The sequence below is a fragment of the Porites lutea genome, chromosome 1 (assembly GCF_958299795.1).
Source record: "Porites lutea chromosome 1, jaPorLute2.1, whole genome shotgun sequence".
Taxonomy (NCBI): Eukaryota; Metazoa; Cnidaria; class Anthozoa; order Scleractinia; family Poritidae; genus Porites; species Porites lutea.
The window spans coordinates 12,974,608-12,991,755 of NC_133201.1; the positions used below are offsets into that span (position 1 = coordinate 12,974,608).

Below are 17,148 nucleotides of genomic sequence, written 5' to 3' on the forward strand. Positions count from 1 at the left end.
GAATCGAGTCCGCAAACGAGATTCTTGTTCGACATAAAGAAATTATTGTTATTAATAATTGACGCACTGACATTATTCCAGGAGAAATAGAGGACGACCTGCCCGAATTCCGTCAAATTCCCAAAGAAGGTCACATTACTGATTACAGTAAAGCAGAAAGTACAGTACAACCTGCAATGTTGTGTTACTCCTCCAAAAGTCAGTTTGTTATTCACTTTGTTGCGTTTCATTATGACATGATGGCATAAAATTAATTTATTGCGGCATTCTTTTTCTTAGAAGGGTTTACTGCAAAGCAGCAAAACACGCCAAAGAAAAAAGAAATCACTACAGCGTTATAGAGCATTCAGCGACAAATGTATGAAAAATAAAATGTTCGTATCCAAAAATGACCAGCCAAAATGACCGGCATGACCGGAGTTTGACCGGTCAAGTCTGCGATCAGGCCGGACATTGTCCGTTGACCAGCCGTTATTTTCAGCCCTGAAAAAACTCAACAGAGGTCAATTACTTTCACCTGCCGCATGTATGTTAATTAATAAGGTGAGCGATGATGCATGTCAGTGACATGGTCATGATGTAGTAATCTCAATAGGTGGGATTTTTTTAATTGAAATGCCATATATGTCGCATGACACCAAGAAAAGCTGAGCATTCAGTGACCTTGTAGCAGCAATTTCTGCCGCTTTGCACAAGACTTTTGTTCGTAGCAAATACGCCAACAGTGTGATTTTGTTCGACAACTGAAGGCGTTTCTGCGGTCCTTCTGTCATTTATGTGCCTGTGAAATGTTCCCCGGGTGGGGGCCTTTGATCACCTGAATGGACCAGTTAAAATCTTCGCTATTGAGCATGTGAACAATAATAACAGCTGAAATTAACAAAAATAACCAGCCGTACTCACAAGAGATTATGGTAGAGAAACCCCAATGGACCCTAGTGTGGGGCATTTGAACGGCATTTTGGCACGGGTAGGGGGCAATTTGAACAATAATTTTCAAGAAAGTCAAATGACCGAGGGGTGCCAGGGGGGGATGTTGAAGCTTCGATTTGGCCAATACACAATAAACTCAGCCTCATTCATTAATTGTCAAAAATCTATCCCTCTCTGTATGTTATTATATTGCGATTAGTTTTCATAATGCATAAGTGACTCTGGTTTTCTTTCGTAAATAATAAATTCATGCAGTTCCTCATTGAGAGAATATTTAGCAACAGACTGATATGGTAAAATCTTCGCTCATAAACAAGTGAACAATAATAACAGCTGAAATAACAAAAATAACCAGCAGTACTCACAAGAGATTGTGGTATAGAAACCCCAACTACAGACTTAAACAACAGACGAAAAGGAACGTTAGGCTTTGATTGAGATCCTGACTTTCTTCTGTTGGGATGTACTGGAATAAGACGATTGTTTTCGAAGAATTCTGGCCAGTTTTCCTCCTCATCGCCCCCGTCCGCCATAACAAACCATGGCGCCAATTTGAAAATGGTGGAACGCCACCTCGCTTCCAAACAGACCGCGAAAAAACGGGGAAACTGGAAATGTTCCCAAATATGGCGAAGTTCCTAATATGGTATTATCAGGGTGTCTCTTTCCTTCTCTAGTAAAATGGCGGCTTGAGAGAAGTTAGTGAAAGTTTCTACACAATTTCTTTCAGAGAACTCTATGTTAGGGTGAATTCCAGTATTGAAGATTTGTTTTGCAGCTAGACGGAGTTTCTCATCATGATTGGAGGTTTCTTCGTGTACAATCATAAGGGCGAGGTGTTGATATCTCGAGTTTACCGGGACGATATTGGGTGAGATGGAACTTTCAGATTTTAGAAATTACTTTCTTAAAACATTGTTCCTCACTATCATATAAAAGACGATTTCTGTTTAAATTAAAATAGTGTGTTCAACTCAAGCACTGATGCCAAAACCTACATAAACGTTCTGTATTTAGTCGTGATAATTAACTGGAGAAAGCTTCTAACAATCTGTATTTAATCCCGGCGTATCCAATCGATGGAAATCGATGATCGGAATACCAATCGATTATTCGATAAAATTAGTTAATTGGTATCAATTGATATCGGTCAATCGATAACCACACGTAAACAGTTCATTGATTGCTATCGATTGGCACAAACAACCTTGAACAGACGTCACGCACGCTAACTGTCCAATCATGCGCCATTTTTAGAAGCCCTGGGGACGAAATTGGTGAAACAATTCTCAATGCAAAGAGTATATCCCTTTGCACATGTACTCAAATTACCCGGTCGCCTGTCATTGCTTTTCCGTGTCATTATGTCTACACAAGAATTCAGTCCGGGAAGAGGCTTTACTGAATATAAAGTGCATCATCAAAGGCTATAATCTTTGCCATTTTGAGGTGAATGTCAGTGACGTGTGTATCAGGCTAGGTATTGCTGCTTTATTCATTATTTTGTAACAACTCATGGTTTGCCAAAGTACAACTTCTGTTACCAGAATTTTTGTGTGAAGACACGTTGCAACCAGTTTGCAGTATTGGCCTATGTCTACAGGTATTAAATAGTTTTCAACATTGGATAACGTTTTCAAACTTCCAACATTTGTGTTTCCCAGTTTGGTTAACTTTTTCATGGGATACGTGTGGACGGGAGGCAAAAACAGGAACAAACTTTTGATTTGTCAAAGGAAAACCAATACCTGTGGACTGGGCGAAGAGAAAGGAGAGAGTATTGTTCTCCTGTTAACAGTCAAAGCATTAAAATGAAATGTTTTTAAAATTACTGCATACAAAGATGTGATATTCATGTGCTGATTCCGTCAATCTACAACCAATTGATACCAATCGATACAATTATTAATACATATATACATACATACATTTATTTATATATCGATTGTTATTGAAAATCGATACCAATCGATAACCACATGAATCTTCGCCATCAATTGGTCATCAACTATCAATGTCAATTGAGTAATTGATATCGATTGTCATTGATTATCGATTTCATTGATTGGGTACGCTATTATTTCATACACTGCACTCTATTATTGGAGACTGTCCTGGATTATTTTTAAATTCATCTTCACTTGAGAATCAACTGTATATCTTGTTTTGTCTATACATCTATACGACATCTCCTTCTCCAAAAGAGTAAACATTTTCTTCCCTAGCTGTAAGCAAACTCTGATTAATTTGTATTTGGCTTAAGTAAATGTTTTTGATAGCTGATCACTACCACCATCCTTGATGCCATTCCAGTTCCGTGGGACCCAGGGTTTGATCCCCTCCTGTTGGCAAGTAATTCATTGCTCCATAGAAGTATAATAGTTGTTTTGGTAAAAAATGTGAGGTATCACTGACATGGGAGCATTGGTTCCCTTGGCCTGAGGTGAGAGTAGGAAGAATACAAGACAAACACAGCAGAAACAAACAAACCTATTGAGGAGCACTAAAAACTCTACATGAAGGAACTGACGTACATGTCATTAAAGGCTAAGGCTGTGTCTTTTCATCTTTATGCTTGATTGTATACTTACTATGATTTGTATGGGGAAGTTAGGAGAACTTATCAAGTGCAATAAAGTCTTTTGATAACATTTCTGACACCCATTTTCCTTGCACTGTTTATTTTTAGTCGAAATGCAGTGGATGCCTTCCGTGTGAATGTCATCCACGCTAGAGGTCAAGTTCGCTCTCCTGTCACAAACATTGCCCGAACAAGCTTTTTTCATATAAGGCAAGGAAATGTGTGGCTTGCTGCTGTGACAAGGCAAAATGTAAATGCTGCCATGGTGTTTGAGTTCTTGAATCGCACAGTAGAGATTATGATATCTTATTTTGGAAAAGTCACTGAAGAAGGAGTTAAGAACAACTTTGTCCTGATTTATGAACTCTTAGATGGTAGGTGTCATAAACTTTACTGAAATTAAGTTATCACTAGGGACAGTTAATAAGAGACATAGAAGCTTGTTCATGCTTTTAACTTGAACTCTGAAGGGAAATGAAAAGCAGTTGAGTTAGTGGGGATTCTAGTTATTATTGGGGTCAACTGAATGTCAAATTTGCCGTCTTAATAGTTACTGATTTTTCTGTGTATAGTATAGTGTAAATTTAACTTTTTTCATGAGAAATGGTAAAATGATTATGCTCTATACAATAAAACGTGATCTGTTCTTTGCACCAATCAAAATCAAATTGCTGTAGTGTTAGTTTTAATGGTTTTACCAACTACACAACATTCAACAAGAAGAACCAATGAAATGGCATTTGAGTGGAGTTACAAGAACCAGAATTTGAGTTATCAGGGTATATTTCAGTAAAATTTTTAACAAGGGAAAGGAAATTTTGTTAGAGTTAGCAAGGAACAATTTGAGTTATCCAAGTTATCAGGGTTCTACTATATGTTTGTTTTTGTGATTTCTTTACCAATGAAATGATCATCTACTATGTGCAAAAAGCAGGTACTAAACTTTTTTTTAAAATGGGAAATCAGCATTGTGGTAAGACTTTCAGATCTGACAGGGCAAGTGATGCATACAACGAAATACATTAATGGCTAGTAGGGTCTGTGGGTTGCCCAAAGGAAAGTGTAATACCTGCAATGTTGGTCAAGCAAATACTTTGCCTTGCATAATGCTAGCATAATGCTAGCTTTAATTCTTCCATTATTTGACTACTGTGACATTGCCTGGAGTAACCTTCTACAGCAAGATATAGATCGACTACAGCGCCTACAGAATAGATCTGCACCGATTATCACACGTTGCTCTCGCTCATCTGAAGCAATAGAGCAGCTGCACTAGCCCACTCTTTCCAGCAGACGCTCTTACCACAAGGCTAAACTCGTTTTTCTCTGTCTTCACTCATTAGTTCCTAGTTACTTTTCATTATATTTTACTAGATTTTCGAACATTCACAATCATTCCACAAGGCAAAGTATGAGGCTATCCCTACCAAACGTTAAACAAAATTTTGGGAAAAGGACCTTTCTTTTTGCTGGCGCAAAAATTTTTAACTATCTCCCTTTAAACATTGTGAAGAGTGAAAACATTCAAACGTTCTGCCGCCGAGCAAGACATTTCTTTTTATCATACCTTTGATATTTTATTACTATTTTATGCTTTAAATGTGATTTTGTATTGTATTTTTAGGCTTTTTAATGTAGTCCTTAAATTCTAGTATTGTATTTTTATAAGGCTTTTTAAATGTAATAGTTCATGAAAATTCTTGATGTAATTTAATTTTTTTTAAGATACAGGGCCTCTATGGAGACCAGCCTTAGAGATGAATGGGCTATCCTGTGTAAATAAAGTTTTACTGTACTTTACTTTACTACCCTGCAATAACAGCAGTCAGTTGTGCTTTCAACTCTAATTTACTACATGGCTAAATTTTGAATTTGGTTTATTTTAGAAATTGCTGATTATGGATATCCCCAGAAGACAGACACTGCTATTTTGAAGACATTTATTACACAGCAGGGTATCAAGACTCAGGCAAGTCTATATTTCTTTCCAAACATATGAATGAAAGAAAAAAGAGATAATGTTATTTAAAGACCATTACCTACTTATAAGGGCCTCGATTTGATTGGTGCACTTCAAGATTCTTCAACCGACCTCACTAAATTGTTCCCATTAAACAAGTATTAATTAACATGTTATCATTTAATTGCTTAACTGTATTCTTTTTCCAGGTAATGTTTGTTTGTTTGTGTGTTTGTTCGTTCATTTGTTTATGTTTTTATGACTGGGCAGGCCACTCATAGAAAGCAGAGGTCTAAGTTGACAGTGAATTAATGATGACAACAACAGGAAGGACCAAACACTGGGATGAATGTCCTTACTACGGTTGCTGAAACCACTGTCATGATTTTTGAAACAGTAGTTATAGCACCCAAATTAAAAATTATTGTTAATATACATCCCTAATTTACTCAGGCAACTTAAAAAAGGTTCTATTTTTGTCAAACTATCCAAGAAGTAAATTATCTATGATAAAAAAAAACTTCCATGAAAGAGACACACAAGTCATTTCATTATCACTACATTAAATTTTGAATCTCTTGGTTTGGATTTCATTCAGAATGTTTCTTATCAGTCATTTAAGTAATTAGATCAAACAGTCAGTTCTGATACCAAGGCAGTATTATTGAGCTGCACCTTGTTTCTTCAACCTGTTTTCCATCATATGTGATACATTACATAAAATCAGACAATAAATGTCATGTTAAGGTGGCTCGACCCAGTATTTTTGCAGGTACACCTTCCATCTTTGAATCTCTAAGACTTAAGCAAATTGATCTTTATTGTAAAAACATTATAACACGTGTATTACACATAGACTTTACTTTATTATGATATTATTTTCTGGGCGATCAGAATAAATATCATGTGACAATGACCTCACAATATTTGTGTTCGACGAAGGAGAACGCAGTCTATTCTGTAAGGTGCGGTTACCAATTTTGTAGCGTGGCTACGGAACATGTAGAGGCGCTTTCTGCCAGATTCTTCACATTCCTTTGGTTGGTCACATATTTGTGCCATTTTTGTCACCATTTTGAATTTCACTCTATGACGTAATGCGCACGCACGTATTCATTGCCACAAAAAATTATAGCATAAGAAAGTTTAGTCTATGTGTAATACATGTGTTATAATGGGTTTTACAGTAAAGATCAATTTGTTTAAGTATAGGAGATTCAAAGATGGAAGGTGTCGCTACAAAAATACAGGATCGAGCCACCTTAAATAATATATACTGGTTTATTTAGACACGGGAAGAGCAAGCACAGATCACAAGCCAGGTCACAGGACAGATTGGATGGCGTAGAGAGGGTATCAAATACAGGAGAAATGAACTTTTTCTTGATGTTCTGGAGTCTGTTAATCTGCTTATGTCTCCACAAGGTTTGTACTACCCTCCCCTCCCCTCCTGAAAACACAAACCGTAGAAAAACTAAGATGCAATTAATTCTCAAAAAAAAATCTTAATGATCAGATTAGCATTACTTAATGCAGTCTAACCCTTAATAATGATCAACTCCTATAGCTAGTCAGTAAGTCTTGACCTTAGCCACATGCAACCACTGCATCTGTAACCTCCATTTGGTGGACAACTATCTCAAGCAGACACTTCTTCTGGTCCAAAGCACTTAAGGGAGGTTCAACTGTTTCTTACAATATTATTATGGAATAGTACCATACCCTTGATATTTTACGTACGGAGACTCAAGATTACATTGTATTTGGCTCAACATTTGATTCCTTTAAGGTGCCAGTAATTCATGACAACTTACAATCGCTCCATTTAAAATCTTGAGTATTATTTTTCCTACAGCAAGACTGATAACACAGTGACCTATGGAGCTATTTTTACTTTTCTTTTAGTGTTACTAGGCATTGCTCACTTGCACATGACCCGACACACGCCCATTAAATATTAATGTCTTTGTGAAACCAAAGTTTAACACTGAGACTCTTAGCAAGAGAAAGTAACAAAATTCAACATTCAGTATGATTACATGCATATCCAAAACGTGCGAAAATTGCTATTCACTGATTTGGTAAATACTAAAAGGAAATCTCATTTGCTCAAATGTAAAGGAAACAAAAAAAATGTTACAATGCAAGTCTGGTTAATTAATTATTTTGTAATGGTTTGCTAGGCTATTTGAATAGCAAAATTGCTCATTAGTAATTCTTCTTCAGAAAAAAAAAAATTGATGTTTCTTATGTTGCGTGTTATTTTAGGCCAGGTTCTTAGTGCTCACGTGTCGGGCCGAGTAGTCATGAAGAGCTTTTTGTCAGGGATGCCTGAATGTAAATTTGGGATGAATGACAAACTGGTGGTTGAAAAACAGAAAAGTGGAACATCTGAGTCATCCATTGACTCACAAAAGAAGTGAGTGACACTTGACCTGCGATTTTTGTCATCAAAACATTTTTAATAACCTCATCTGAATTAAATCCTAAAGTTCCGTTGTGTTTACAACCTTAAAATGTAGTACATACAACTGAAGTGAACAAAATGCTAGTTAATAAACAATGGCATGAACGATGTCCTTTCCTTAACAAATGATTGCACTAATAATAATTTTGATTTAGCTGTATAAGAGCAGTTTTTTTTAATGAAATGTAAACGTTTCTACCATAAAAAATGACTAACAGTCATTCAATATGCTTTGATTTTTAATTGTATGATTCTCAACCATTATTTTGTAACATTTGTTAAATAAATTTCATTGTGTTGTCTTCATGATTAATTGTTGTCAAATGTCTCAGAAACACTACTAGCAAATCAGGAATTGCCATTGATGATTGCACATTCCATCAGGTAACATTGTTATTATCTTCACTCAAGGTTGATGGACTGCACCCTCATTTTCTCAGTCTACCCACCTGTATTTATGGTTATCATGTAATGCTATTGGTGGTCATGTGATTGCCCGACCTTCCATCCATGATGGACTGGCAATGCTGATCCATGCCTTCTGGTAGTTGAATAATATCCTCCAAGGTTGTGCTCTAAGAAAAACAAAAGGGAACCAAGTGCTTGTAACCTGTGAAATCCAGGGTGCCCAGTATACAAGTTTTATGACAAAACTAAGATTTCCTAGTTTTCCAAGGACAAAAGTAAGGTGACAGGAGCCTCTGGGCACTGCTAGAGCACAGCCCTGTCCTCCCATGTGGGGTGCCTGTTTCACATGAGCATCTTTTTGTACATATATTGCAGAGGTTAAACAACACCTGGATGTGTCTGTCACTTAAACTGTTTTTCTTCTAACAAGTTTTTAACTTTCCTGTTAAGATTAAATGTTTTTATTTGTATGCTCTTAAGATATCCTTTATATCCTTTTTTTTTACATTTTTTGTTTTTTTTTCCTTTTTGCAGTGTGTGAAGCTTAGCAAATTTGAAACAGAACGTGCCATAAGTTTTATACCACCCGATGGAGAATTTGAGTTAATGAAGTAAGGACGGTTTTACTGTTAACTAAAAATACACAGAATTTATCTACAACAGTCAAGGCACTATGACAGAGTATACCCAAATTAAACAGATCATATCATCAATTCTTACGCCCAGCCCAGGCAATAATATTACTTGAGGATGTGTTGGATGAACATACTTTGTTTGCCATCAGGTATCGCACTACCAAGGATATAAGTCTGCCATTCCGAGTTATACCATTGGTAAGGGAAGTAGGCAGGACACGGATGGAAGTTAAAGTGGTGATCAAGTCTAATTTTAAGCAGTCAATTTTGGGACAGAAAATAGAGGTATTATTTTTATACATAGAATCTATTGTGCATGTTTTCTGTAACTTTCACCTAGACCAACATTAGGAGTGTAAGAATAAATTCTACCTCTCAATATATTTTAGCTGTAAGTGTTCCAATAGCAATGTATCAAAATTATTACAAGTTAAACTTTGAATACAGCATAGACATCATTAAATTTTGGCTTTTTTATCCAGTGACAGCACATGAATACTCAGGGTTCGAAATTTTTTTTTTATGTCCAGTTGCCCCTTGGGCAACCACAAGACTTGATTTGGTTGTCCAAGTCAACCTCTTAGCCTAAGTAAATCCAAGAAAATAAAACACTGAGGTAGCTCAAGTTTATTGACAGTTTTGTTTCACAATAAAATACACCTCACTTATGTTTCATGTGTTTTTTTTTTATCCCTCAAGGCGAAAACAGTTGTTGCCTGTTTGGCCTCCACATGCAGATTTATCTTTTGAAAGCCATCTGTGATAACTACAAAACATAGCATTTTCTTTTGCAACAAATTGTAGCCACGATCACGTAATCCTCACTTGGAAGTAATAACATATGAAAAGAACGGGACGTGCCACAGTCCTCACGCACCCAGTTCTTTCTTGCACCCATAACTACATGTACAAAGTCCCCCATGACTTTTAAAACCTCTGACAACAAACTCTTTTTTAAGCTTTCTAATTCTTGCACCTATACTGTGCTGTAGCTTCGTCTGTGGATTCCAAATTAAAGTAGTAAAGGAGGCTCATACATTTTGTATTTTGCAACTGCACAGAGAATCATGGTGTGACAACAGGCAGGAAGACAGACAATATTTATTTTTCTTTAGGGACAAATGCCTGAGCAGATTGGGTTGTCCGAGGGGCAACAACCCAGCACAAATTTATAATTGGTTGCCCCATTAATAATTTCAAACCACTAAAAACTCTTCTTTTTTTTTTTTGTTCATTTATTTCTTCTTGCCAATAGCTATGAACCATTGGTTTTTTCAGTATCTGTTTTAAATCGTGTTTTTTGTTAAAACTTGGGTAATTTCCAAAGAAAAAGAGGCAGCCAGTTAACATGAAATACACATGTAGCTGGCAAATTTTGCCAGTCACCAGATCTTATTGAAAACCCTGCAAATGGATACGAGTGATGGTGACATTTTGTCATTCAGTTTGCTTGGCTGAGTGCTAAAGTCCCCAGCACTTGAGATCAATACGCAAGTTCAATTTCTGCCTTCTGAGTATTTTTTCTCTACTTTTACTTTTCTTAGATATTAATTTATTAAACATAAAAAAAATATGTTGCAATAGTCATGTGTCTGGAAGGTGAGGAGATGCGGAAAGGCTGTAGTGAACAAGTCACTTCACTCAATTTTTTTATTACAGACTAAAGCTCAAGATAGAGTATTCATAAGTTAAAAAGTAATATGAGCTTATTTGTTCACTCCATAGCCTGTGAATACAGGTGTTTCTCTTTGCTCCTCGCCGCAAGGGACATTTAAACATCCTGAGGAGCGAGGAGAGATGGTTGTATTCACAGGCTGTTCACTCCATGTTCCTTGAATAATTGAAGCCAGCCTGACTAATTCATACTCTGTGCGCATTCTTGTATTCAGGTTGTGTTCAGTGTAATTTATGCGAGTGAGAGGGAAAGATAAGAAAGAAATCAAGACAAGAACAATGTTGGTTTCTTGTTAACAACTTTTTTGAATTGGTCCTATTCTTAGGTCAAGATTCCTACCCCTCCAACTACAGCTGGTGTTCAAGTGGTGTGTATGAAGGGAAAAGCTAAATACAAAGCGAGTGAAAATGCTATTCTTTGGAAGTAAGTGTATCTTAATATCATACTTGACGCTCCATCAAAATTATGAAATAGCCCCTTTGCAGATGATTTTCCTTTTTTCACGGAATTTGAAGAGACTGAGCATGAATTACCCGAAAAAGCAAATAGATGGTCTGTGAACAGGCTGGAAATGAAACCGTTTTATTAATATTTTGTAGGTGTACTTGACATGTGGAATTATTTTGGGGGATAACAAATAAAAAAACTCTGCAACCACCCTTTATGGGCTCGACCCTATAGAAAAGCTGTACAGTATTGTTGTTGTGCTGTGACAGAAAAAAATGGTAATCTGCATGATGTGGACACCACGGTTTTCAGGCATCTACTTTTCCATCTTAATCAATTGTATAAATGCCGTTTAAGTCCTTGCAGTGAGCAATAAGTTTCTTTATGCACAGTTGTGATGTAGTGTTGTATCCAGACAGTTCTTCTTTTATTTAGCAAGCAAATCATTATACCTGTTTCAGAATAAAGAGAATGGGTGGAATGAAGGAGTCACAGATCAGTGCTGAGATCGATCTTATGACCACTAAGGATAACAAGAAATGGGCACGGCCTCCGATTTCCCTTAATTTTGAGGTATCACTATCATCACTCACACTATGTTTTAATGGTAGAGTTTTTTTTAGGGTTTTGAATGATACAGCTCTTCATTTAAATCATCACAGGGTAAGGTAGCCCAAATGTACCATTATGTGTATTCAGGCCATGAATCTACACAATAGTGTGAATCAAACACAGCAAACTTGGGCTGCCTTCGATAATAAAGCATGTTTAATTTAACAATTCATGAATGCGGCTGAGTATCCTATGAAGAATTATGGAGATCGAGGAGGGTGTTATCGGCCGAGGCGGATAACACCCTTCCGAGATCTGCATAATTCTTCACTTGATGCGAAAGCCGAATTCAATAATTGTTTTATTATTCACTCAAAATAATTCCTAGTTTAAAAACATAGCTAAAACAACCTTATGGTTACCTGCATCGATGTTAAGTTTTTCTTCGATAGTTTACGTTTAGGTTTGTCCAGCTCCGCAAATATTCTCCAAATAGCAGATGTCGCCCTCCGAGTTGTCTTCTTGCTGTTTTTGCCATGTTTTTAGCCATTATTTCGCCTAATTCCAGCTGTAGTTCTTACTCTTAAAACGAGTGAAGTGTCCGCCATTTAAGTTTTTAAAACGAAAACAACTCAATCTCGTCCCCAGTTCTTCTCGGTTAACGGTGCATTAACCTGTAGAAGGCTGCACTTTTGACGTCATTTCCTCGTTAAACACAAAATTCTTCCAAATTTGGTCATCAGTAACTGGTTATGGTGAAGTATGCGTGTGCTTTTAACCAATCAGAATTGGGGAAATATTTTGAATGAATAATAATAATAATAATTAAAAGCAATGATGCAAACTGGTATAATATATACGTCATGTTTTACTGCGCCAAGAACCGTAGCCTGGCCTTTTTCATGATGACTCATACCCGCCCAAAATTATTTGATCCCATCATAAGTACTTTATCCTTCCCTAAGAGTAAATGAAAATCGGAGGGAAATTATGTCGTAACCATGAGTAACTGATTCATCGTATGACCGCACGTGCCTTTTTCTTGATTCTTTGTTTCTTGTGGTCATTTTCTATCAGCAGCAATCAGTCGTTTTGCTTGTTTTTTTGTTTCAGGTTCCATTTGCTTGTTCAGGTCTAAAGGTGCGATACCTGAAGGTGTTTGAACCCAAACTGAACTACAGCGATCATGATACCATCAAATGGGTGCGATACATATCTAGATCGGGATTGTATGAGACCAGATGTTAAAACTATAATTTGTATAGCCTTGTGAGCTGTACCGGCCTCTTTCCTCCTTTCTTCATACACCTTTCAAGCTAAAGCATGCAAGTTACCGTAAATGCTGTCAAATCAATTAGCTTCATTTACTAAGGTCACAAGGAAAATTATCAATAAAGTTTTCGCAGGGGGTGCATACCTGCCTTATAGTTTTTTACTGTTTTTAGAAAGAAAAAGTACACTTCCCTCTGATGAATGTTTATGACCGTTAACACTACATGTACCGGTACTTTGTATTCTTTATTTCCTGTATTTTAGTCAGTTTACTTCTTCAATACTAAAAGAAACAACTAGCTTTCTATGCAAGTAAAGTAATAATAAACAAGTTTCTTCACTATGTAAGGCAATTTTCTATAACTGTTCACATTTAAAAAAGCTTTTAATAAGTGCACCTTTAAATTAACTTGCTAGGTTTTGTCGCCGTCAGTTTTGATTGAGTACCGTATTTCTTTTGTTATGTTATCGTAAAAATTAGAAAATGAGGCACTTAAATCTTGCAGTAATGAATTGGTGTAAATGTAGATACTAGTTACACATATCAGTCAGTACTCACAATAGCGAATAGAGACGTTCCTATGAGTAAAGAAATGTTTCCTTGTACTGTGATTTGCGTCTGTCTTTGCCTGCTTCACTTGAAGAAAAAAGGCCAGTGTTGGCTTGTTTGTTTAACTTTTTAACCTCAAAAGTATTTTCCAGCTAGAAGGGTTATGACAAAAAAGTATAAATACCTAATTGTCTTCAGGAACAACCAAAATTTTGGCCATTTTGTGTAGCGACAGAAGTGGTTATGTAATTTCTCCAGTGGCGTAACAAAGGACTTGCTGGGTTGGAGGAGGTTTGGGGTGAGATGAGTACCCGTCACCAGAGAGCCTGTTTGCAGGCTACCCACGATATAAACAGACTGCAAAGCAGGCATTGCATTACCAAAAAATGCATATCCATCTGAGATCAAGGGGACTAAGACAGCTCGATGCGATCATAACATGCCCAAAATGGTAGAAAAAATAACGTGGACGTGAATTCCTTTTGTCTTAGGAGGTACTTACGAGGTGATGATGTCAGTCACGTGGCTCACCGTGTTGTTATAAAGTTCTGCCAGTGCGCTGCGTAAGCCTAAAAGCTCACTGTCGAGTTCCATTGCCGTTCAACATGGGTTTCCTCAAGGCTCTGTATTGGGAAGTCCTAATGTGTACATTATCGATCTGCCTTCTGTTTGTAAAACTGTACTTCTGCTGTAAGATGCCCTGTAAGTTTCAATCCCCTCCTCAACAGTTATGGGAAAGGAACTACCTGCAGTAGACTAGGTAAAGGAACTCGGTAGTGGTTTACCATTTTCGAAAAGTGACCGGAAATTGCCGGTTGGGAGAGTAAATGGAACACGACTGTCCGGGTGGTTTCAGTGGAAAATTTCCGGAAACAACAGATTTGGAGACATTTTAGATACTCTACAACGTTTCCCGTACTTAACTCACTCGTATTCACTAAATTGTTTTAGTTCTACTCTGGCACACGGCTAAACTTCATTTGGTGGAGAACTCTTCCTACCCACTGACAGTCAGGACAACCGAGGAAATGTGACAACATCCCACATTGAGACACCTTACAGATGTACAATTACTTGATTTTGGTTCACAGCGAGTGCTCAAGAAATCCATTTAAATCTTGTCTGGATTATCCAGCATCTTACAGTAATAGCATAAACGTGCATTTTAAAAAATTTTAAGATTTTTTTAACAATAGTAAAGATGTAGTAAGTAAAGAAGTTAAAATGCAACGCAGGTAAAGCCACCCTCGCCCTGGCTCATCCTTGATACAGTAATTGTTTTATGAAATGTTTCTAATCCTCGTCTAAAGGACTATCTCTTGATAAAAGTAGCAGTCATAATTGTTTTTAACGCGCCTTTGACAATAATCAGATGCCTACAGCTATACCGGAATAGCAACCTTTCCTGTTTTTTCATGTTATGTTTAAAAATGACGTGCATGCATGGTTCATTTTCAGCAATCTTTCAGTAACCGCTTCCATTATGTCTTTCCAGTCAATCCCTTTTTTCGTCAAGCTTCAAACACTGCTAGCAAACTTAGCAAAAACACCGACGTAAAATATGATTATGAAGCCAATTTTTAACCTCCTGCTGCAATTCATATTGCCTCTATCAGATTTCCGTGCGATAAGTTCGTCACCAAGGTTACCTAACTGCCTTCCCACTGCTTTAGTTTGCATGGTGTTACAATACGCCACCCTGTCGCAGACGTCATCTGACTTCCAAGCCGTAAAGAAAATGCAGAACAATGACAGCAGAAAATGCAAACTCTACTTCGCAAGTGAATTCTGTAGAGGAATTCATTATTATATCTCCCATCCCAGCATTGATGTATACTGAGCTGAATTTCGGAACCGGTCTTCCTGTAAGACTTGTCTCGTTCTAATTCTGTGAGTCAGCAATCGAGCTTCTGAAAAACCTGTTCAGTCTTTTATTGAACAGCATGAGCCTCCAAGCTCGTTGCTATATCAATTTTGTCTTATTGCAGCAAACAGTAGCGGTGAAAAATGAAAATCGATACAAAGCAAAAACACAACAGCGTTTTTACTGCGATCATTCACATAGGCTGAAGAAAAAGAGAGAATGCTCGCAGTCTATCATTCACCTGACCATTTTGTCCTCCATGAAGCACGCCGCCGGCATATGTCATGAGGCACACGGGGTTGCAGCTCATAAAGCTGCCACTGATATACAAAAACATTTTGTGCAATAAGCGGCAAAGTACAGGCAGAATTTATATGATTTAAAAACGTAAAAATGCTGGTAGAATGATGGGGGGTTGCTATTAGCAAACTAACCCCTGCAAAGAATCCGGGATTCGCCTTCAGAGCTAATTTGCCAGCAGGAGTCAGCTGAGACCAAATTTGCACCTGTTTCAATCTTTTTCGGAGTCTTTAGAGATGCCCAGCCACTAATCTTTTTGTTTCGTTTAATTTCATAACGAAATCTGAATTCAGATTTTTTCTTTCTTTGCTTTTACTAAATATTATACTATTTTTGTTCCTTACTATTGCGTCCATCTACTGCTTTTATGTATGACCGCCACTTAAAATTACCCTCTTTGACAATGCTAAAAAATAGCGTCTGCAGCCCGCCAACGGGCAAAGGCCCTATGGACGAGAAATGTTTTAGTATGTTTCATAAAGGTAAACTGGCTGGCGGTACTCTAAGAAACATTTCGCTTTTATATTTTCTAGATTTGTAGCCTGCGAAAGCATCGGTTTCTCCTCGCTCTTCGCCGCTGGGGACGTTCCTCCTCGCGAAACGTCCCCAGCGGCGAAGAGCGAGGAAAAACGGATGCTTTCGCAGCCTACTAGATTTGGCGATTGTGGATTAAAGTAAATCAACCAAAATTGGAAAGCAAAATAACAAACAACCATTTGCCAACTTGTGGCAAAAGAACTGACTAAAGTAATTAAAACTGAGTTTCCGGCAAAAAAAGCATTTTCCGTTGTTTAGGAGCGCAATCTTGTGATCGCAGTTTGCGTGCCATATAGTAACTTATGCCTAGACAGGGGGTTTTAACGGTAACTCACACGAGCACTCTGCAGTGCAGTGCCGACGATTACGACATGAGCCTGTGTTTTTCAACGTCGCTATTAAATATTATATACCAAACCTCGATCATCGACATCTCAGAGTTACAGAGACACTCATTGGAGAGCATGTACCGCATACAACTACAAGAAAAACTGCAGAAAAAGAAAATTCCTTAGCCTTAACTTTGCAACAAAGCTTCAAGTTACGTTGTTGACCCATGTTACCGGCCTTTACGAGCGCGACTTACTAAATTTCTTTTTTGACAGAGTATCTAATATAAAATACTCGGTAACTAAACAAAAAAAAAAATCAGCAAAAAGCTAAGTTATGTTTAGTAGGATACGATCGTTCTTAAACATAGTCGAGCCCTCGGGCACTCTGGAAATAATGGCCGCTTCGCCTTGAAAACAAGAAAGAGGTCATGATTTGAGTGCTTTTTTCGCATAGATTCAAACTGGCGGGGGTTCTTATCTGATTAACTGTGATTGAGAGTTCGAGAACCACTCTAGTTTTAGTTTATTTCATTAATAAGGTTTCGCATTCAGTATATTTAGCTTCCATGCACACACAACCTGATCGTCGTTGATTAACTTAGCTTAAATAGGAGTTTTGGTGGAAAGCTTTTCAG

General features: G+C 37.4%; 2 protein-coding genes across 2 annotated transcripts in view; one reads left to right on the top strand and one right to left on the bottom strand.

Moving 5' to 3' along the window:
- LOC140945523 (nephrocystin-4-like) overlaps positions 1–1,489 on the bottom strand; it is a 50,551-nt gene extending 49,062 nt beyond the window's left edge. Inside the window, exon 1 of the mRNA XM_073394539.1 lies at positions 1,299–1,489. Coding sequence (XP_073250640.1) covers positions 1,299–1,466 — 168 coding nt within the window. The 5' untranslated portion in view covers positions 1,467–1,489. The remainder of the gene's footprint in view (positions 1–1,298) is intronic.
- Positions 1,490–1,607: 118 nt separating this feature from the next.
- On the top strand, positions 1,608–13,542 carry LOC140945532 (AP-2 complex subunit mu-like). Its single transcript, XM_073394548.1, has 11 exons — positions 1,608–1,804; positions 3,623–3,888; positions 5,401–5,483; positions 6,764–6,899; positions 7,743–7,893; positions 8,274–8,325; positions 8,884–8,960; positions 9,134–9,269; positions 10,985–11,082; positions 11,568–11,679; positions 12,772–13,542. The coding sequence occupies exons 1-11, from the start codon at positions 1,731–1,733 to the stop codon at positions 12,904–12,906; spliced, it is 1,320 nt and encodes a 439-aa protein (XP_073250649.1). The 5' UTR covers positions 1,608–1,730; the 3' UTR covers positions 12,907–13,542.
- The last annotated feature ends 3,606 nt before the right edge of the window (positions 13,543–17,148 follow it).